We start from the raw sequence: 24,279 nt of genomic DNA on the forward strand, positions 1-24,279 counted from the left end.
GAAAATAGTTTTATCTGCCCCGCCACTATCATCAATCATTAAAAGATGGGCATTTTTGCCTCTGCCGAGATTAAAAACAATCTGTCACTTTTTTCGTTTCAAAAAAAAAAAAATAATTTCTTTGGTTGTGACAATACTAAAGTGTCACCTAAACAACTTAACATTTGACATTTTGAAAAATGAAAGAAAATAAAAGTAAAAATATGGAAATGGAAATTGAAACGGCTTTCTTGGGCATTTTAATAGCCAGCTAAATGGTTTTTATGACAATGATAACTTCATTTCAAGTATTGTTTTTTTTTAATATGACATTTGATGGGTTTTGTTTATTTTTTTCATTGTCTCTTTCTTTGTTTTTAATTTTTTGGAATTTTTGCTTCAGGGCTTTTTCTATTTATGTAAAAACGAAAGATATTTATTCATCAGATACTTTTTTTGGACGGTTCTTCTTCATCGTTTTCTACTTTTTTCTTTTAGTCTCTCCCTTTCATTAAAATATTCCGTTAATCACTTTGTTTTGGGCAGGCAAACAAAATGTTGCTGAATGAAAGTCTCTTGTTTGTTTTTTTCTACTCTTTACTGTTCGCTCTCTCACTCCATGTTGTTTTCCTTATATCATTCAAGTTGTTATGGCCTTTGATCATTTGAAGTTATTCATTCTTGTTGTTGTTCTTTGGTTTATTTTTTCACGGATACATTCTTCATCTTCTTTTACTTCTGTATTCTTTGGCCATCCGTATCAGGCCAGCCATGGCCATCAAGAAGAACAAGAAAGAAAAAAACAACAACAAATATCCCCGTAATGATTGATTGCCGAAAGTGTAACAGAACATCAAGAAGAAGAAGAAGAATGTAATGTGTCTGCACCAGCATGACTAAAAACAAATTTTTTACTTTATTATTGTTGTTGTTTGTTTTTGTTTTTCGTCTTTCAGTTTTATATCTACGTCGGTAATTCTCCACAAACTGTGAATAACAACCAGGTTTACTTTTACGTTTTCTTGTTCTTTGTTTATTTTGGTTGCCAAGATAGAGAAACCAGAGAGAGAGAGAATAAGAATTCCCTCTGATCAGGTACACAACAACACACAACCGTACTCAGTTGGGGGGAAGCAAGCAAAGGTTGTGACGTGTTTTATGAAATACCTAATATTAATTAACGGGGAGTACGTGCATGAGAGGCACAGAGATAGTTAACCAGGAGAGGGAGAGTAATCGACTGTTTTGTTTGTTTTAATCAGAGGGAGAGAGCACTAATAACTGGGCAAGGTGAAGAGATAACATTGTTCGTCTTTGTAAATTTGTAAAATAACAAAACAAAATAAAAATCTAAAAAAAGGGGTAGCCATACAAAGAAAAGAAGGGAAATTTTAATATTTAAATGAAAAATAAAAGGATTAGAAAAATGTATGTATTATAGTGATCTTATGGTTGGAAATTTAAGATATTATAAGCCTCACAATGAGAACTCTGAATGTCTTTACCGAAAATCCCATGGTGGGAAGACACAGGTAGATAGCAGAGGGGGATTTTTAATCTAGGCTATAGGCTTGGATTACGAATAAAGAATGGAGCAGTTTAGACAAAATCTAATTTCTGGAAAAAGAGACTTAATTTCAGTTTAATTTCATGTTTTCACACTTTCCCCCTTTGCAAAGAAATTAAACAAAAATTCTCATTCACATAAAATTTTATGTTTTTATTGGCAGGCAAGCAGCGTTTGAGACTTCAGTGTGTTTGTGCATATATTTGAGTGGAATAGTGTCGCTAAAATCATCAAAATATCGAATATCGGGAGGTACAGTTATATGGGGGTTATACGAAGACAAGGACCTGCACAGACAATTTTCTGTCCTAGGCTGTAGTATCCATTGCGAACTTCAAATGCCAAATTTGAAACAAAATCCGGTAAATAATGTCGTTAAAATCATCGAAATACCGAATATTGGGAGGTACTGCCATATGGGGGCTACACGAAGACGAGGACCGACCCAGACAATTTTCTGTCTTAGGCTGTAGTATCCACTGCGAAATTCAAATGCCAAATTTGGAACAAATCGGGTGAATAACATCGTTAAAATCGTCGAAATACCGAATATTAGGAGGTACTGCTATATGGGGTCTATACGAAGACATGGACCTGCACAGACAATTTTCTGTCTTAGGCTGTAGTATCCATTACGAACTTCAAATACCAAATTTTAAGCTATTCCGGAATAATAATGTCGCTAAAATCACCAAAATACCGATTATAGGGAGGTACCGTTATATGGGGGCTATATCAAAACGTGGACCTACATTGCCCATTTTCAATACCAAAAGTCCTGCAGTCATAATATACATTTGAGTAAAATTTTATCAACCTGCTTCATTTCATTCGGAAGCTAGAGTTATTTCCACAGACGGACATCGCTAGATCGTCTTAGAATTTTACGCCGATCCAAAATATATATACTTTGTAGGGTCTATTATAAATATTTCGAGGATTTACAAACGGAATGACAAACTTAATATACCCTCCATAGAATGGTGGAGGCTATAAAAATTATTTGTTCAGCCGTTGAAGCATCATTTTGGCGCTCCAAACCCTCATTATGTTTTGGCCAAAAGTTACTTTGTGATGTCCTTACCTGAATGATGTCCTGCATCATCATCTTCATCCTCATCATCACCCTCAGCTCCTCCGGTATTACCGGCCGCTGCTGCCCCGCCTGGGCTATGTTGGGTCTGCTCCTTATCGGAACAGGGGCTGCTGCCAATACTGCTATCAATATGCCTCAATGTCTCACCCCCTGCCGATGACAGTGTGGCATTTTCCTGTACCAATGTCTCGGTTCCGGAACAATTGGCCTCTGGAGCCAAATCTACATCGAGTATTTTGAAACGTTCCCTTATCAACTCGGGACAATTTTCGGCACGAAAATATGTATCCAGCTCATCCAAGGCCAGGGGACAGACATCGTATTGCAGATAGAAATCTTTGCCCCAACTGCCGGAACAAAAGTTGCCCGAGTTGCCAGTTTGCATTTGGTTTTGATGTTGGGAGGCTATGGATTTCAACAGAGAATTGCTGCGCGACAGCTTGGTGGAATGGGCCCGTCTTATGAAGGAGAGGGATTTTTTGGCTGGTGAGGTGATTTGGTGAGGATGGGGTGGATAGTCTTTCTTGTTGTTGTTGTTGTTCCCGCTGCTGCTGGTGGTGGTAGTCTTGTTGCCGTTGGGTGGAGAAGTCAATGAATTGTCCGATGAAGAGGACATGGAACTGCCGTTACTTAGTTTCGGTGTTGATTTCAGCAAAAAGAGATTCCTGGGTGGAAAGGCCGAGGTTAGTATGGTGTTGCCAGACTTGACATTTTTCGACGAGGAATCGCGATTTAAGTTACACGCCTGCGAACCACCGAATTTACGATTTAGGGAAGTAACCGACGCGTTTGCCGAGGGATCGTTGGGGGATTTTTTGGAATTTTTCGCGGACGCAGAAGATTTTGGCGATAATGCGGCGGCCTTGTCCAGAGCTTCTCCCTGCTGCAAAACAACTGAGGGCGATAAATTTTGTGGCAGAGTTTTTGCCTTGACTCGCAAAATATTGGGAGAGGGTGTCGTCGTTGTTGTTGTTGTTGTGGTGGAGGTTGTTTTTGCTGGCGTTCCCTGCTGCTGCTGTTGTTGTTGTTTGCCTTGCGTTGTGGAAGCTTTTATTTTGGCGACATTGATTAGATTTTGCTCGCAGCTCTGCTGGGCACTGCTTGACGCCGCCGGCACTGACAAGATGTTGGTGCGAGAGCGTGACTTCATCATTTTGATGGGAGTCGAGGTGTTTGTCTGCATGCGACTTATCTCTGAATCATCATCGTCGTCGTACTCGTCGTTGCAGTTGTGAGTGCCGCTGCTGGCATTTGCGATTAGAGAGGAGGAATGCGCAGATGAAAATGGTGTCGTAGCCGAGGTGGTGGCGGTGTTGTTATCAAGCGTTGAGACTTTGCTTTGTTTTGTTTTGGCGTTTGTGTTTTGTTTGGACAATGACAACGATGACGTCGATTTGCCAGGGGTTGCCAAACCACCACCCTCAGTGGCAGCACCACCACCCCCATCACTGTAGCGGGAACGGGGGACCGGCGAAGGCCATTTGCCAACGCCACCGCCATTCGAGGAAGTGGTACTTTTATAAGAACTGGAGGACTTCCGGGCCTCGTTAATGTGGTCCCCGGCAATGGAACAGGTCAAGGAATTCCTTGGAGAGCTGCCATCATCTGGAGAGTTTAGGACCACTCCATATCGTTTGGTTCTAGCTGTGGTTTGACTGGCTGGCCGGGTTTTGGCCAAGGGGGTGGAATGGTTGGAAATTATGGATTTGGTGGAGCTACTGGAACTCAGCCTGTGGGTGGAGGCTGTGCCGGAGGTTTTGGTGGAACTCAAAGTCGATGATTTGCTGTTCCGCTTGGCCGGCGAGCTGGTGGACGACTTCTCCGGGCTGGTAGTTATGGGTGCCACCTTGTTGTTGGCTGTTATTTTATTCTTATTCATGGCTATGATGAACTCTGCTGCATCGCTGTCATCATCCAGGTCACCGGATAAATCATCGGCCACCCCTGTCAGGCTCCAATTGAAACCGCAGGGTGGTGCCATTTTCTTTAACGAAGATGAGGAGCCCTTGCGACCTCCTCCGCTGCCACTACGATAGCCCGATGAGGCTGTAGAGGAATTGGAAGAGGTGGTACTAAAACCCAAGGTACTGTTGGCCCTTTCAAACAGCAAGGTGGTGACCTTGACCGAGGTTGAGCTACTGCGCGGCGAACCACCACCACCACCGCCGCTGGACTTGTGGGACCCCGAAGAAGAGCCTTTGAAAAGGCTCGTCGTGGACTTTTTTAGGTTAATGTTGCTGGAATTTTTGAAATCCTTGCTGCTAGTAGAGTGACTAGTTAGGCTGGACAGGCTGCCGGAATTCGAAGTTTTGTCGAATTTATCGTCGATCTCGTCGTCGTCTTCAATGACTAGGGGAACATAAAATGTGGAACGTCTTCGTTGAGATTTTTCCTCTTTTTCCGTAGAACTATTGGTAACTGGCGACGAACTGACTGCTGGACCAGAAGCCGCAGATGATAGCGTCGTGTGTAGAGTAGTGAGAGAAGTGTTGGAGCGATTTAAAGTTGGGGTATTTTCCAGAGACTGCAACATTTTATTGTTGGGTAGCGTTTTGAAATAAAATATCCTTTTGTGGCAAAGGATGTAGTGGAGGGGATTTAAATGTCGCGTAATTTGTATTGGGTCCTTAAGGGCGAGCTGGGCATTTTTATGGGTAAGTTTTTTGTTTTCAAAACACGAAAAAACCACAAAAATATTTTTTTTTTTTTTTTTGGAAAATTTTGGATACTTTTTTTATTTTAATTTGGATATTTGTTTATTTATTTTTTTTGTTTTTTTTTTTTTTTTTTTGATAAAAATTTTTGTTTTTATTAAATTTCTAAAACGATTTTTTTTATTTTTTCTTTGGTGTTTTCTTATTGAAAACTCTGTTATTAATAAAATTTTAAAATTTTTTTTCTTTGAAAAAATATTTGTGAAAATATATATTTTTTAATGTTTGTTTTTTTATAAAATATTATCTTTGAAAATGTTTCAAATTTCTATAATTTTTTCTTTGAAATTTTAAATTTTCATTTTAAAAATTAGGTTTTTTTTTAAATAATTATTTTTTTTATTTATATTAAGTTATTATTTATTATTATCTATATGGCAACTCTGCACTTCACTTTTGTTTATTTATTTATTTTTTTTTAATTAAAAACACCTTTAATTCCAACTCCTTTTTCTCGTATTACCGTTTTCGTATTGAATTTCAAAAACAAATTCCGAATTTTATTTCCAGCTGGCATTTATTTTACACTTCACACTTTTTCCATCTTTTGGAGCCTTAACGATGTTCCACCGAAATATAAACGACCGACATAAGTTAAAACTTGTTCCACAACTTTAGAACTCTTTACACACAACTCTAGAAGGGGAGATGATGGCCAAGAAGTAGTGCATCTTTTTTTTCTGATTCTTCTGGTTTATGGTTTGGGGCACAGACACAAACAACAAAAACAAGTTGTTAATGGTATTTATTTTCAATTATTTTTCTTTTTAAATTTTCACAATTTAATTTTTAATTTAAAAAAATTTGTATTTTTAATAAATTGTATTTTTTTATATTTTAACATTCATAAAATTAAAACAAGAAAATAATAAAAAAAAATTAAAAATTTTCTTGTCACTCGCGTTTCCGTTTTATTCGAAACATTTAACCGTCAACTCTCATTCTCGCACTCAAATCAAATTCTCAACTAACCATTGAAAACACATTGGCCATTGCGCCATCATTCACTTCACTCAACTTTTTTTCTGATAGATAACCAGACATAGAATGCACAAGCATTCCAGATAAATACATAGATAAAACACTCATTACTCTGGAGGGAGAGAGAGAGCGAGAGAATGAGCGTGAAAAAGGAAGGCGCCGTGTGAGTAACTGAACTGGAGAGGGAGTTGTTTACAGTTGTTTGTGTTTTTTTTCATTACAAAAGATCATTGAGTGAGTGGTGCCTAAGAAAATGGTTGCCACATCGTTTGGAGTTACCACTTGAAGTAGTGGGGACATATGGAAATTGGCAGAAAATATTAATATTCAAGGTTTCTTTAATTGAAAATGAAAAAAGAAAAATTAGATGATTTTTCACTTTTCTCAAAAAGCATTTTTGAATAATAATTGCAATTTAATAATTTGTTGAAAATGTCATAAGATATTAAAAAGTAGAAATGACATCATTCCCGGAGATGGATTGTTGTTCTGTAATATTTTTAAATTATTTATATTTTCTTGGCTTGTTCGCAGGCAACATTCTTTGCGTCAATTGAATTTTGTACGGGAACAAATGCAAATCGATGCGAATAATCCGTTGTAAAGTGGACCGAGCCATGCCCAACTGCTGAGAACGGCGTTTTTGGGATGTTCTTGGGGACCTCTCAACACTGGCTCGTACGGCAGCGATATTCTCGTACGATCGCCTTGGTCGACTTTTATATGGCCTCTTCGGATTAGAAAGAGTTACCAGTTGAACATTTTTCGTATAAAGGCTTAATGGTATTCTTCGAAGGCGCACTTCTCACATTTTTTAATGTTTTAAAAGCACGTTGGGTTTTCACAATTGACTTCTTCTGTTGAATGTAAAATTCAACTATTTCGCGTGGCGTGTATTGGTTCATGGTAAAAATCTACTTGGACTGACGCTTCAAACGCGGTATGTCATTAAGCTATGTGACATCTCTGTCAAAAGTTATGGCGTTGCCAGATGGGTCCGTCGAATATGGACAACCCTGTATTAAGTTTGCCATTCCCATTGTAACTCCTCGAAATAAGCACTTTAGGCTCCACAAACTATATATAATTTGGATCAGCATAACATTCTATATCGATTTAAGATTCTATGTCTGTCTGCCTATCTGTTTCTGGAAATCACTACAACCATCTCCCATCACAGAAAATTACCTATAAAAATCTACGTCTTCGTATAGCCCCTATGTGACACTACCACCCAATATTCGGCGACTAAAGGGTTCTATAATTTCCATTTTTATTGTGTGGTTGTAATTTTCTGCAAAGTATTTTTTAACCAATTTGATTTTCGATTAAGCGGTGCCATTATTTATGCTGAGCTTTGGTAATTTTTCATTTAATTATAAAGAATTATAAAAAATTTAGAAGGCGCATAGAGGCTGGTCCCAGAATAAAAAAGGCACTAATATTTATTAATTCACAGATCGTAGATTAAGTCTATCATTTCGATCTATAAAGGAATCTGCGAAAATTTATATTTCGTCGACCAAAAGCTAAATTAATTCCTTGGAGACATCATAGATTTAAAGGAATATATAAAGAAATAGCTGATTTCATAGGAAACTTGGGGCAGATTAGATTTAAGGGAAATATATATTATCTAATTATTATGGAGTTCTTTATCGAATGCTTCTCAATCAAGCCTGTACAAGGAGAGATAAAAAAACGGCAACAAAGTGAAATGTCATTATTTTTAATTTTTTTAAAATATTATTGAATGAAAGCAAAAAAATGTCGGAAATAGCATCAAATGTTAATATAAGTTCACATATATTCTAATTAATCACCTTTAGCATGAATTATGGCCTTCAAACGGCCAATGAAACCGTCATACGCTGCCCGAATGTTGCTTTGCGGTATTTTGGCCCATTCCCGGCGAAACACTAGCTTGAGGTGATCGACACTTTGGTATTTTTTAGTGCCAACCTTGCTTTCCAAAATACTCCAGACCAGACAATAGTCTAACGGATTGGTATCCGGAGATTTTGGTGGCCATTGTGTGATGGAAATGAAGCGAGGAACCTCATTTTGTAACCATTCTTAGGTGGCGCATGCTGAGTGCGATGTTGCTGAGTCCTGTTGGTATGTCCAAAGTTTGCGGCAAAATGTTTGCGTGCCCTTCAATACACCCTTTAGAATATTTTCGCAATAATATTCGGCATTTATTTTGATGCCACGGTCGATTAATACGAGCGGGGAACGGCCATCGGCTGTTATGGCGGCCCACACCATCACCATGGCCAGCGCTTGCGTGAGTTCTGGTGGCCAAGTAAAAACGAACATTTTGTTTGTTTACAAACTGCTGTACAACGAATGTTTTCTCATCGGCATCGTAGAAAACCAAATTCGGCAGTTCACAACTTTCGGCCAAGCGAAGCAACTCGTTAGTTCTTTTGAGTCTATTTTCTTTCCATTGCGGTGTAAGTTCTTGCACTTTTTGGAATTTCAATGGCATTACCCCGAGCTAAATATTTGCCGAATGACATATTGCGATATGTTCAGCTCACGAGCCATTTTTCGGCCACTGCGACGCTGGTTTCGATCAAGTCGCTTCTTTACTTTTCGAACCATTTCTGCTGATGTCCACTTCCTTGACGTCGGTAACGAGCGATGGTACGAGACACAAAAGATTTATTTACATTTAAATGCTGGAGAGCTCTAACGATATCCATTTGTGGTTCTCCAGCCAAATATAAAGAAATCACACTATCACGTTTGAATTCGATCACGAATAACTTTTTTTTTGGAAAATTCTCACCAAAATGCTTTTGTACGCTTGTAAACAATATAATGAGCTGTCACTGGAATAGTTTTAACAGCTGTGGGACGGGTGGCTTAGAAATGACAGCAGTCTGAAGTTGGTTGCAGTTTTTTCATCTCACCCTGCAGTCTAAAGACGTCTAAAGGCGCACGATCTAGGCGGCCATTTTACCGGTACTGAACGTGAAATAAAATGTTCACCTAATTTCATTCTACCCTTGTTTCATTCTACCCTTGTTTCATTCTACCCTTGTTAAGATCGCCAATCGAACTTTTAATGACCTCCACCATATGGGAGGAACATGAAAAATTTCAACAAATTCTGAAAAAAAAAACGTTTACTTCCATACGGGGCTATACGAAGACGTAGACCTGCATAAGTAATTTCTTGTCATAGTCTGTAGTACCCAACAAGATCTTCAAATACTAAATTTGAAAAAAATTCCGGTGAATAATGTCGATAAAATCATCATAATACCGAATAAAGGGAGGTACCGTTATATGTAGCACCTATACATACAATGTTCCGCCACTGGAGCTTAAACCCATTATGACCTACGAATACAAATTTTTGGACAAATCCGTGGAAAATGTGGCAAAATACAGAATTTCGGGAGGTAGCGTTATATGAGGTCTATACGACATTTTTTACATAGGCTGTAGTACCCATTGCACAGCATCGAATACGAAATTAGAAACAATTCGGCTAAATTATGTCGCTAAAATCATTAAAATACCGAATATTAAGAGGTACCGTTATATGGAGGTTATACGAAAACGTGGACCGACATGGCCCATTTACGAACAAAACCTACCAACTGGCAAAATACACATGTGGGCAAAATTTTAGCCTCATATCTCAATTCGTTTGAAAATACTTTGTAAAATTTAAAGAAGACGTAGATAATTTATTTAATATTTTTTAAAGACAGGCATGGATTTTCAAAGAATATTTTTAAAGACCCGAATAGTGGAGGATTCTGTAAAGGTTAGATGGCTAGGACAATCGTGGATTTTTTTTTGAATAAAAATCGTGAATAATTCAAGAAATTAGGGTCTAGGACAATTCAAAGGCTATGTCAGTAAATGTCTATTTTTTAAGACTCAGATATTTTTTCCGAGAACTAGGTTAAAAGTAAATTTATTTTTAATATTTTTCAAATACCGCAAAAATTGTAGATATTTGAAAAAAATATTTTTCAAGGTTCAATTTTTTAATTGATTAAATTCTGAGATGCATTCCCGTGCATGCATATAAATCAAATTAAAGTTTAGTTTTCCGAATATGTTTTCTAAATATTTGTAAAAAATGTGAATCACTGAAATATTTTTTTATTTTCGTTTACCAAAAAATCCGACAATTCCCTGAACTTAAGCCGCATGAGTCATTATCAGTCATTGGCAACAACAACCATCCAGTGCAACCGGTTGAAAATCAAAGAAGATGAGATTAAAAATGATAAGCAAAGAGATCATGTAATATTTCCAAGATCTGGCAATAACTGCATGAGAGGGAGAGAGAGCGTGAGCAAGAGAGTAAGTTATGAAACAAGAAAACACTCAAAGCAGATGTTATCTCACCAATATTTGGACTCCAAAATTTGTAACCAAATTATCTTTGTCTCTCAGTTGTGCTCTCTTTTACTCATGTCAACTTCGTTCTATACAATTGTTGTTGTTTTTGTTTGTGTATTGTGCAGTTAACATAAAACAACATTGAGTTGCGGTTAAAAGGGAATCGAACTGAGGCAACATGTTTTGGGTATTAGGGGATAAATAAGGGATTTTTTGCACGAAAAAAAAATGATAATTAATTGATGGATGAATGAATGATTGTGTGGAATTGGAATTTTTTGGACGACTGCGTAATATTATGAGGGGAACTAAGACTCTAATTCCTCAAGTTTTAGTGAAAAAATAGGGGAAATTTGTAAGAAAAGAAGGAAGGAAGGTTTACAAATAGTTTTTTTCAAGGGTTTTATAAACTCTCAAAATTTTTTAAGCCGAAAAATATTTACCCCTTAGATTTGAAATGTATGTAAATTCATTTTTTTAGTTAAGGTATGCGTATGGGATCATCAATAACATTTTCAACGGAAATTATTATCAAATTCAACTGATGACTGGACAAATTTCTTAAAGAAATTGAGGTTTTTCTTTTCTTACCCAACAGATGAATAATAAATAAAAAACAGGTTTATCTTTCGAAACTGACAGCTGTCAATTATATTCAACTCATTAATAACATTGTGCTATCAAACTGCTGGGAAGAAGTTCCTTAACCTTTCTCTACTCCCTTTTTAACTTACATGAATTATTTTTTTTTTTTTTGTTTTTTGGGTTATCTTTGGCTTTACATACCTGAAAATAGAGAAGAGGGGAAAATAATTAGAAAGGTCATAAAATCGATTAATTAAGGCATTTTTTTATAAAATGAGACTAATAATAAAATTATATGATTAAGAAACAGTTGTGGATTTTGGAATGGGGCTACCTTGTAGGAACTAAAGTATCTACCCTTAAAGAGGTTGGAAATTATTTATTTCGAGTGAACTAATACATTTTAATACCCTCAGCCGTGTGGCTTTGATGTGGCCAAAATGTGCCTAATCGAAATAACGGTTTTAGACCCTAGGTGCCTTTGGACCAACCCCCGTTTCAGAACATTTGGAGTCGATCTAGCGATGTCCATCCGTCTGTCTGGTTGGCTGGAGCGTACGATAACTCTCCGAGGGAGTGTCCGATTTGGTGCAAACTTAGTACATCGTAATATTATTATCAAACTAAGATCGAGTTCGGAGATGGAAAATATCGGTCCACTCCTTCTGGTACCTCCTCCACAAAAGGTCGAAATTAAAAAAAAAAAAAAACAAGTAAAATAGTATCGGTCGGATAAGCCGACAGATGTATACCCCCAGCCTTGAGTTATGTTTATTCAAACTGTTGACCCTTTCTGAGGGAGCTTCCGCAGGAGTTGGTCAATATTCGTTTCTGACCTAAGATGGATATAAATATTACTACGAGACAGATTTGGACTACATCGACTACTTCCTGTACTTTATATGAGATATGTTCAATTTTTTGGAAAATGTGGAAATACAGGGTGAGATGATAAAACTGCAACCAAATTCCGACTGCTGTCATTTCTAAGTCACTCGTCCGACAGCTGTTAAAATTATTCCAGTGACAGCTCATAGTATTGTTTACAAACGTCCGAAAGCATTTTGGTGAGAATTTTCCAGAAAAAAAGTTATTCGTGATGGAATTCAAGCGTGATAGTGCGATTTCTTTATATTTGGGTGGAAAACCACAAGTGGCTATTGTTAGAGGACTTCAGCATTTAAATGTGAATAAATCTTTTGTGTTTCGTACCATCGCTCGTTGCCGTGATACTAGTCGCGTAGCCCGACGTCAAGGAAGTGGACGGAACAAAACAGCAACATCAGCAGAAATGGTTAAAAAAGTAAAGAAGCGACTTGATCGAAACCCGCATCGCAGTGGCCGAAAAATGGCTCGTGAGCTGAACATATCGCAATATTCCATTCGGCAAATATTGAAAAATGAGCTCGGGGTCATAAGCCATTGAAATTCCAAGAAGTGCAAGAATTTACACCTGAAAGAAATTTGACTCAAAGAGCTAAAAAGTTGCTTCGCTTGGTCGAAAGTGGTGAACTGCCGAATTGGGTTTTCTCCGACGAGAAAACATACGTTGTCCAGCAGCTAGTAAACAAACAAAATGATCGTGTGTACTTGCCAAAGAGATCAGCTGAAAATGTGCACCTTTGGTTGGCCACCAGAAATCAAGGTTCGGCCGCGATGATGGTGTGGTCCACCATAACAGCCGATGGTCTCTCTTCGCTCGTATTGATCGACCGTGGCATCAGAAAAAAATGCCGAGTATTATCGCGAAAATATTTTGGAGGGTGTATTAAAGCCTTGGGCAGGCAAACATTTTGGCCGCAAACCTTAGACATTCCAAGAGGACTCAGCAGGCGCCACCCAAGAATAGTTACAAACTGAGGTTCCACGCTTCATTTCCAGCGCACAATGGCCACCAAAATCTCCGCATACCAATCCGTTGGACTATTGTCTGGTCTGGAGTATTTTGGACAGCAAGGTTGGCACTAAAAAATACACCTCAAGCAAGCGCTTCGCCGGAAATGGGCCAAAATACCACAGAGCAACATTTGGGCAGCGTGTGACGGTTTCATTGGCCATAATTCATGCCAAAGGTGATCAATTCGAACAAATCAAAACTTATTCTAAAATTTAATGCTATTTCCGACAATTTTTAGCTTTCATTCAATATAATTAAAAAAAATTAAAAATTATGGCGATTTTGACTTTGTTGCAGTTTTTTTTATCTCACCCTGTATTGTTTTTGTCCTTGAAGAATATTTTTTAAAAAATCGAGGATTATTGTGGTCCTTGGAAAAACTTGTTTTTTTTTAAATTTTATGAGTTATGAGTTTTTTTTTATTGATACAACATTCCCATCCCTGTCCATTGTTATTACTTTCCATTGGCTTCACATATTTTCCATTACCATTTAAATTATTTTCAAACGAGATGTCATCTCGATCGCTTGCTCTTGCCTTAAGGCTCTTGAAATCAATGCTGCACGCCCAGCGGGTGTTTAGCCCATTAGGCTCGCTCTCTCTCTCTAGGCAAAAGGATAGCATTTCCATACTCTCCATTTTAGAGATTATGATCACAGTTTGCACTCGACTACAATTGTAATCTGTATGTCCTACAAGTTGAAGTACAAAGAATGAAGTTATTTAAATCCTAAAAACCACTTGAAAAATAAAAACACGAGTAGAAAGTATAGATAATTGGGAGAACCCTTACTGAGCGTTAATTTATTCCATATTTTCCATTGCCAAAGGCAAATGCTGAACATGCTGTAAATAAACAGTTTGATTATTCGCCTCCAGCCTAGCTACTGTGGTGAAGTGGAGAGAGAGTGTAAAGGGATTGATATGGATATTATGAGGAGAAGAAGAATTACATCTGTCATCAGTTATAGAAATTGAAGTCATTTTGAAAAAAGTTTCTGTAGAAAATCCAAAGAAAGCCATAGAGGGGACCGAATATTTTCTATAGAAAATCCATGGTCCGTAGATGGACTCATAATATTCTAAAGAACGAGATATTCGTTAAAAGATCTGCGAGTATCAGTGAAAAAGTGTTTTTAAATAAACCAAAATTCTTGGCAAAAAATACTTAAAAAAAACTTCACCTCCTCCTCATCCTTAAAAATTATTCTTTATAAAATGAAGATTGTCCTGCACCTATGTAATTTTTTTTTGTTAAATCTACGTTTTGCTGGTCCTTGAAAAAATATTCTTTTACGAAAATCATGGCTGACCTGGTCTTTAGAAAAATATTCTTTAAACTTTTCATTTTTGTGTTGGTCCTTGAAAAAATATTCCTCACCAAATCCATTTTCCCTTATCCCAAACATATATCCTTAACAAATCTACCATTTTTTCTGATCCTGGAAAAAATAATTAAAAAATATCTACTATTATCCTGGAGCTTGATGAAATATTCTTAAAAACATTCATGGCCGTCCTGATCCTGGTAAAAATATTAAAAAATACGACTTTTCTAGTCCTTGAAAAAATACCAGAAAGAATCAAATGCCTATTACGGGTTTTATGGAAGTTTTGGTTGTTCAAATCTTAAAACCTTTTTTGAGGGAGGTACCAGAAGGAGTGGTCCGATATATTCTACCTTCACATCATATCTTGTATTGATAAAAATATAAGGATGTGTGAGGGAATCTGATGCTTATTTTGGAGTTTAGGAGCATTTTGGTTTTTCGAAATTTTGACCAATGTGTAGGAGTGGTACTAGAGGAATTGGTCCGCTATATCCTAACTTCCCACCAGATCTTGTGTTGATAAAAATATTAGAATGTGTGAGATTTTGCATTTGATGAGCATTTTGCTTATTCAAAAATTTGACCAATGTGTAGGGGAGGTACTAGAAGAATTGGTCCGCTATATCCCAACTTCCCACCAGATCTTGTGTTGATAGAAATATTGAGATGCGCCGAGTTTGAAAATAATCGGATGCTTATTTTGCATTTTATGAGCGTTATAATTATTCAAGTAGTAGGGGAGGTACCAGAAGGAGTAGTCCGATACACAGGGTGAGATAAAAAACTGTATCAAAAGCAAACGCCATAATTTTTACATATTTTTTTTAAATTTAATTTAATGAAAGCAAAAAATGTCGGGAATAGCATCAAATTTTAGAATAGAATGAAACCGTCACACGCTGCTCGAATGTTGCTCTGCGATATTTTGGCCCATTCCCGGCGCTTGCTTGAGGTGATCGACACTTTGGTATTTTTTAGTGCCAACCTTGCCTTCCAAAATACTTCAGACACAATAGTGCAACGGATTGGTATCCGGACATTTTGGTTGCCATTGTGCCTCATTTTGTAACCATTCTTGGGTGGCCAAAATGTTTGCATGCCCAAGGCATACACCCTCCAGAATAATTTGACGATAATATTCGGCATTTATTCTGATGCCACGGTGGATTAATACGGGCGTAGAGCATCCATCGGCTGTTATGGCGGCCCACACTATCACCGATCATGGCCGGCGCTTGAGCTTGAGTTCTGGTGGCCTACCGAAGGTGCATATTTTCAGCTGACCTCTTTGGCAATTAAACACGATCAGTTTGTTTGTTTACAAACTGCTGGACAACGAAAGTTTTCTCATCGGAGGACACCAAATTCAGCAGTTCACCACTTGCACTGTGTCGGTCCTTTGGAAAATTTCGTTTAAAATATCCACGCCTAGTGATCAGTTTTTACTTTAGGAAATTTCTTTAACGCCTATAGCCATGTTGGTCCTTTAGAAAATTTCTTTAAAAAATCCAAGCCTAGAGCTGTGTTGGTCCTTTGGAAAATTTCTTTGAAAAATCTGTTGGTCCTTTAGAAAATTTCGTTTAAAAAATCCAAGCCTAGAGCTGGGTTGGTCCTTTAGAAAATTTCTTTGAAAAATCTGTTGGTCCTTTAGAAAATTTCGTTAAAAAAAAATCCAAGCCTAGAGCTGTGTTGGTCCTTTAGAAAATTTCGTTTTAAAATCCACGCCTAGTGATCTGTTGGTCCTTTAGAAAATTTCGTTTAAAAATCCACGGCTAGTGATCTGTTGGTCCTTTAGAAAATTTCGTTTAAAAAAGCCACGCCTAGTGATCTGTTGGTCCTTTAGAAAATTGTCTTTAAAAAATCCACGCCTTGAGATCTGTTGGTCCGAAGCAACTCTTTAGCTCTCTTGAGTCTACTTTTATTCTGATGCGGTGTAAGTTCTTGCACTTTTTGGAATTTCAATGGCTTTACACCGAGCTAATTTTTTCAATATTTGCCGAGTCATTTTTCGGGCACTGCGACGCAGGTTTCTTCAATCAAGTTGCTACTTTACTTTTCGAACCATTTCTGCTGATGTTGCTGTTCTCTTCCGTCCACTTCCTTGATGTCGGGGGCTACGCAGCCAGTATCACGGTAACGAGCGATGGTATGAGACACACAAGATTTATTCACATTTAAGTGGTCGAGTGCTCTAAAGATAGCCACTTGTGGTTTTCCAGTAAAATATAAAGACATCACCCTTGAATTCCATCGCGAATAACTTTTTTTCTGGAAAATTCTCACCAAAATGCTTTCGAATGCTTGTAAACAATATAATCAGCTGTCAGTGGAATAATCTTAACAGCTGTCGGACGAGTGACTTTTTTCCTCACACCCTGTATTTGGTGCATTCTAAGGTCCCTAGTTTTTTAATTTCATGGTCCCTCTAAGGCCTCTAGATTTTCTGTAAAAATTTATTGGTCTTCTAAAACCCATAGATTTTCTACATAAAATTTTATGGACCTTCCCTAGATATTCAATAGATTTGTTATAAACCTTATAAGGCCATTAGATTTTCTGTTAAAATATATTTGGGCCTTTAAGGTCTCTGGGAGTTTCTATGTAAAATTTTATGGACCGTTTGTAGGCCCTAGTTTTACTATATACAATTTTATTGGCCGTCTAAAGCTACTAGAATGTCTCTTAAAAAATTGGTGGAACTCCTAAAGCATTTAAATTGTTTATCGAAAATTTAATTGGTCTTCTAAGACCCCTATATATTTGCTTTAAACAATATATGGTCCTACAAAAACACCGAATTTTCTTTAGACAAATTTTGTGGACGTTATATGTGGCCTAGATTTTCTGTAGAAAATTTATGGGTTTATCAAAACCCTTCGAATTTCTCTTGAAATTTTAAGGGACATTGAAATGTTCTAGAAAGTTTTTGACCTCTTAAGGCCCCTACATTTCCTGTTGCAAATTTTAAAAGCCTTTTCTGAGCACAAAATTTTAATCGGATTACTAACATTATTCAACATGTCTCATTAACTTCGAGTGCAGAGTGTGCTGACAAAAAGGATGCATCACAGGGATGCTAGTTATACGAATCTGTGATCACCACCCCATACAGAGGATGATGATGATGCTGCTGTTGATTAATCCCCCTCTTAACCTTACTCGATTCTCTAGTTTTTTATACGCATTGACAACATTTACAAATTTCCTAGTTAAGGTTACCAATAAGTTTTTTTTTTCATCTCACCCTGTATTTTGCAACATTGAGGCGTTAAAGGGAGATTTTTTATCCATCTTTTGAAAAAATGACCAAAAGATCCCTTTATTGATTCGCTTGAATGTTAAAATTTCTGGGCCAAATAAACCCCGTCCCGAGGGCATTATATACCTAAAGTTAACAGGTTCCACAGAAATTCGTAATCCGAAAACTTCAAAAAGTGTGCAGTAGAGTAGGCACTGTCGCATACTGGATTTTCCCGTTTTTTATACCCTACACCACAAAGTGGTCAGGGCATTATCATTATTATTATTATTTTTTTTGTAGCTCAGTATAAAAATTCAAAAATCTGCGATCTTTTGGTTCTTTTAAAATATTTTTGAGAGCCCTCTTATTAGCTAGGACAACTGTCAACCTCCATGCGACCCATCTCCCGTATGAATATGTGCCATAAATGACAGATATTGATATCAATCGATCTCATTGTTGTACAAAACAAAAAAAAAAAATAACACAATATATTCCATTCATCTATTAAACAATTGACGACTAGGAGGTTAGTCATTTTAAAAAACTACGACAAATTTTGAAAAAAAAAAAAAAAAAAACTCCGAACCACCCATTATTGTTTTTTTTAGAAAAAGATTAGTAGAATGCCTCGTTACTACACCTTTGTACGAACACGAGGTCAAAAGAGCGGCCGCCCGGCCAGCCAGCTGTTGTATTTCCCTTTCATGTGGCAGCAACTGCGTAGAAATGAGTCACAGCGCTGGTTCGTTGTGCGCTCTACGGTTTTGCCACAAAACAATGACAGTTTTTTAAATCCTTTCTTTTGCAGCGTAGCGCATTCCGACCTTTATACGACGCTAGGCAGTTGTGTATGCATGCCATATCGGCTGGCTGCAAATATGTGACGATGTGTCTTTTTTTTTTGTAATTAAGCCAACAACACAATAGGGAATTGTTGATATCCTGCAGGATCAAAATATGCGATAATATTCGTTCGAAAAAAAAAGAAAAATCTAAAAACAGCTGTAACAAGGATTTTGATTTAAGCTTCTTGCATAACGAGATTGGTAACCTTAACTAGGAAATTTGTAAATGTTGTCAATGCGCATAAAAAAAAACTAGGGAATCGAGGAAGGTTAAGAGGGGGATTAATCAACAGCAGCATCATCATCATCCACTGTATGGGGTGGAGATCAGAGATTCGAATAACTAGCATCCCTGTGCACATGCATCCTTATTGCCAGCACACTCTGCACTCGAAGTTAATGAGAATTGTTGAATTATGTTAGTAATCCGATTAAAATTTTATGCTCAGAGAAGGCTTCTAAAATTTGCAGCAGGAAATGTAGGGACCTTAAGAGGTCAAAAACTTTCTAGAACATTTCAATGCCCGTATAAATTTTCCAGAGAAATTCTAAAGGGCTTCTATAAATACATACATTTTCTATAGAAAATCTAGGGTCCAAATAACGTCTAAAAATTTGTCCATAGAAATTGTTGGAGTTTTTGAAGGACCATATATTGTGTAAAAAAATATAGGGGTCCTTAGAAGACCCACCAAATTTTCTATAAATAATTTAATTGCCTTAGAAGTTCCAACAATTTTTTGGAGAATTTCTAGTAACTTTAGATGGTTAATAAAACTTTCTATAGTAAAACTAGGGCCCGCAAAAGGTCCATACAATTTTCCCAAAAACGTTCAAAAATTTGTCTATAGAAAATCTTGGAGTTTTTGAAGGACCATATATTGTCTAAAAAGATATAGGGGTCTTAGAAGACCCACCAAATTTTCTATCAAATATTTAATTGCCTTAGAAGTTAGAGAATATCTAGTAACTTTTGATGGTTAATAAAACGTTCCATGGTAAAACTAGGGCCCGCAAAAGGCCCATAAAACCTTCTATTAAAACTCTATAGGCCTTAAAGGCCCGAATATACAGGATGAGCTAAAAAAAACTGCAAAAAAGTCAAACGCCATATTTTTTACATTTTTTTAATTGTATTGAATGAAAGCAAAAAATGTCGGAATGTTTAGAAAAAAAATTCGATTTGTTTGAATTGGTCACCTTTGGCAAGAATTATGGCCTTCAAACGGCCAATAAAACCGCCACACCCTGCCCGAATGTTGTTCTGCGGTATTTTGGCCCATTCCCGTCGAAGTTCTTGCTTGAGGTTATCGACCTGTTGGTATTTTTTAGTGCCAACCTTGCTTTCCAAAATTCTCCAGACCAGACAATAGTCCAACGGATTGGTATCCGGAGATTTTGGTGGCCATTGTGCGCTGGAAATGAAGCGAGGGACCTCATTTTTTAATCATTCTTGGCTGGCGCGTGCTAAATGCGATGGTGCGACCAAAATGTTTGCGTGGCCAAAATGTTTGTGTGCAGAAGGCTTTAATACACCCTCCAGAATATTTTTGATAATATTCGGCATTTATTCTGATGCCACGATCAATTAATACGGGCGGAGAGCGACCATCAGCTGTTATGGCTGCCCACACCATCACCATGGCCGGCTCTTGAGTTCTGGTGGACAACCGAAGGTGCACAGTTTCAGCAGGTCCACGTCTTCGTATAGCCCCCATACAACGGTGCCTCCCGATATTTGGTATTTTGGTGATTTTAGCGACATATTTTACCGAAATTGTTTCAAATTTGGTATTTGAAGTTCGTAATGGATACCACAGCCTATGACAGAAAATTGTCTGTGCAGGTCCATGGGTTCGGTTAGCCCTCATATATCGGTACCTCCCGATATTTGGTATTTTCATGATTTTATTCACTGGAATTATTTCAAATTTGGTATTTGAAGTTCGAAATGGAATACTATAGCCTAACACAGAAAATTGTCTGTACAGGTCTACGTCTTCCTATATCCCCCATATAACGGTACCTCCCGATATTCATTATTTTGATGATTTTAGCGACATTATTCACCAGAATTGTTTCAAATTTGGTATTTGAAGTTCGTAATGGATACTACAGCCTAAGACAGAAAATTGTCTGTGCAGGTCCATGGGTTCGGTTAGCCCCCATATATCGGTACCTCCCGATATTCGGTATTTTGGTGATTTTCGAGCCATTATTCACCAGAATTGTTTCAAATTTGGTACTTGAAGTCCGTAATGGATACTATAGCCTATGACTGAAAATTGTCTGTGCCGGTCCACGTCTTCGTATAGCCCCCATACAACAGTACCTCCCGATATTCGGTATTTTGATAATTTAAGCGTCATTATTCACCGGAATTCTTTCAAATGTGGTATTTGAAGTTCGTAATGGATACCATAGCCTATGACAGAAAATTGTCTGTGCAGTTCCACGTATTCGTATAACCACCATATAACGGTACCTCCCGATATTCATTATTTTGATGATTTTAGCGACATTATTCACCAGAATTGTTTCAAATTTGGTATTTGAAGTTCGTAGTGGATACTACATCTTATGACGAAAAATTATTTGTACAGGTCTACGTCTTCCTAAAGCCCCATATAACGGTACCTCCCGATATTCGGTATTTTGGTGATTTTAGCGACACTATTCACCGGAATTGTTTCAAATTTGGTATTTGAAGGTTGTAATGGATATTACAGCCTATGACAGAAAATTGTCTGTGAAGGTCCACATCCTCCTATAGCCCCCATATAACTGTACCTCCCGATATTCGGTATTTTGGTGATTTTCGAGCCATTATTCACCAGAATTGTTTCAAATTTGGTACTTGAAGTCCGTAATGGATACTATAGAAAATTGTCTGTGCAGTTCCACGTATTCGTATATCCACCATATAACGGTACCTCCCGATATTGGGTATTTTGATGATTTTAGCGACATTATCCTCCGGAATTGTTTCAAATTTGGTATTTGAAGTTCATAATGGATACTACAGCCTAAGACAGAAAATTGTCTGTGCAGGTCCACGTCGTCGTATAGACCCTAATATATTGGGTACATTCGGTATTTTTAAGATTTTAACAGTATTCTTAACGGATTTTTTTGAAAATTGTCAAATTCCTTGAAAATGTTGGAGGGTAAAATGTTCGGCCCGGCCGAAATTACGGCTTTTTTACTTGTTTTTTTTTTTTTTTTGAAAATTGTAAAATTTTTTAATCTGTGCTATATTCTTTTCGAAACCTCTCAAATTGTGTCTCTCATGCCTGGTATGCCAAGTAAATTTGTCAGGACATTCAAATACCACTTAATTAAATTTATGCTAACCCCTTGGTCATAGTGACGGGCGAATATTTCTGGCAACCCCTTTTTGGCAAAATTTAAATTAGTTTGCTCACATTGAACCTCGAAATACCCTTAGGACAGGGCGGAAGTATTTGCAAAAACCCTCAATAACAACAAATTTGCATGCGTGCGTGTTAAAAATCTATTCATGGTTAGCGAGAAATGTTGCTCGACATGGATGGTGGAGGGTGTGTGGCTTGTCCCGGTCCAGACAAAAGCGAAAGGGGTGTCGTTAACACCCCTTGTCATTCTTTTGTGCAAAAAATTGCGAAAAAAAATCCTGCGATGCCAGTCGAAGATAATTTTGCAAAAATAAACTAAAGTGACATAAATCTGGCGAAGGAGGAGAAAGAGTGAAATAAAAAAGCTGAAAAGAGAATTATGCAAAAATTTTGATGAAAACAATAAAAAAACTCCAGTGAAAGCGATTCATAAAAAAACAACCACTTTTGTTAAATTAAAATTTTACCAAAATTTATACAAATTGCCTGCAGGCAGTTTGAGTGGCCAATTTTGTGTTCCTTGTTGGGCTTGTGTGGTCATCTACCTTCCATCCATCCAATATGAGGCAGACAAACAAATGGCATGCGTCATTGGTTTGCCAGTAAGAAAAAGACAAAAAAGGTGTAAAAGCCGGCAGCCAGGCGCGTCTGTTTTTTCCCCCGTTTTGACGACGCCATAAAGACCAACTGCAGAGAGCAACCGATCAATTCTTGACGATCATAAAACTTACTCCCGTTGTGGTGGTGGTGGCCATGGTGCCGCTGAGGGCCCAGAAAAGGAAAGGAAAAAAAAAGACATTTTCAAGCAAGAAAGCACCCGTAGACAATCCAGCTGTCATTTTAAGGCCTAACTCGAATTAAATTTGTGTTGTTGTGCCCAACAACGAACTCGCCCTTGCTTGTCATAATGACAGCAGAGTCCAGAAATAAAATGCAAAAATAATTTACATAAAAATGAGGAATGAAAAATTGATTCTATAAAGAGAGGAAGTTCTGAGAAGATCTTTGAAAATTCTACTGCATTTCCAAAAAAAGTTTTTTTTTAGAAAATCCTTGGTTGTCCTGGACCTAGAAAAAATATTCTTTAAAAAAGACACTGAGTTGAAAAAACTGCAACCAACTTCAGGCTGTTGTCATTTCTAAGCCACTCATCCGACAGCTGTTAAAATTATTCCAGTGGCAGCTCATTATATTGTTTACAAGCGTACAAAAACATTTTGGTGAGAATTTTCCGGAAAAAAAGTTATTCGCGATGCAATTCAAGCGTGATAGTGTGATTTCTGTGATATTTGGCTGGAAAACCACAAGTGGCTATCGTCGGAGCACTCCAGCATTTAAATGTGAACAAAATCTTTTGTGTCTCATACCATCGCTCGTTACCGTGACGGTAACTGGAAGCGTAACTCGACATCAAGGAAGTGGACGGAAGAAAACAGCAACATCAGCAGAAATGGTTCGCAGAAAGTAAAGAAGCGACTTGATCGAGCTGAACATATTGCAATATGCCATTCGGCAAATATTGAAAAATGAGCTCGGGGTAAAGCATCACCCTGGCATCAGAATAAATGCCGACTATTATCGTGAAAATATTCTGGAGGCCGCAGGCCTTAGACATTCCAACGGGATTCGGCACCATAGCACTCAGCACGCGCCACCCAAGAATGGTTACAAAATGAGGTTCCTTGCTTCATTTCCAGCGCACAATGGCCACCAAAATTTCCGGATATCAATCCGTTGGACTATGTATTGTATCTGGAGTATTTTGGAAAGCAAGGTTGGCACAAAAAATACCAAAGTGTCGATCACCTCAAGCAAGCGGAATGGGCCAAAATACCGCAGAGCAACATTCGGTAAGATTTAGACTCTTGACATCTTCCAGGACTTAAAGTAGAATTTTATGACAAATAATTTTGTAAAATATTTTACTTTGCTGCGATCCCTTTTAAATGGAGATTTTAACCATATTTAGTTCTGGTTCTGGGATAAAATATTTTCTAAAAATCGTCTTTTATCCTGCTACAAAAATTTAAATTAATTGATGTTGAGATTTATTTTCTTTGGTAACTTATGGTATAAATTTGATGTAGAATAATTTTAGCTTTGGCGTCATCCATCTAAAATGCGATTCTGGTGGAGATTTTTGCACAAATTCCCAAAAAGTAGGGTTTTAACCATAAAACGTGTTTTAATATGACTTTCTGGCGTTAAAGTAAGATTTAGACTCTTGACGTCTACTAGGACCTATAGTAGAATGTTATGACAAATAATTTTGTAGAATATTTTGACTTGCTACG

General features: G+C 37.4%; 1 protein-coding gene across 2 annotated transcripts in view; it reads right to left on the reverse strand.

Annotated features, from left to right (window-relative positions):
- The window catches only part of LOC101887870 (ras GTPase-activating protein raskol), a 414,153-nt gene that overhangs the window by 87,455 nt on the left and 302,419 nt on the right, over positions 1-24,279 (reverse strand). The window contains exon 1 of one of the 2 annotated variants that reach the window (XM_059118644.1): positions 2,631-5,360. The exons of the other annotated variant lie outside the window; for it this stretch is intronic. Within the exon in view, the coding sequence (XP_058974627.1) occupies positions 2,631-5,175 (2,545 nt within the window). The 5' untranslated portion in view covers positions 5,176-5,360. Of the gene's footprint in view, positions 1-2,630; positions 5,361-24,279 lie in introns of those variants that run through there. 2 annotated transcript variants of the gene reach the window in all.

The sequence above is a fragment of the Musca domestica genome, unplaced genomic scaffold, assembly GCF_030504385.1.
Source record: "Musca domestica strain aabys unplaced genomic scaffold, Musca_domestica.polishedcontigs.V.1.1 13, whole genome shotgun sequence".
In the NCBI taxonomy this organism is placed as follows: domain Eukaryota; kingdom Metazoa; phylum Arthropoda; class Insecta; order Diptera; family Muscidae; genus Musca; species Musca domestica.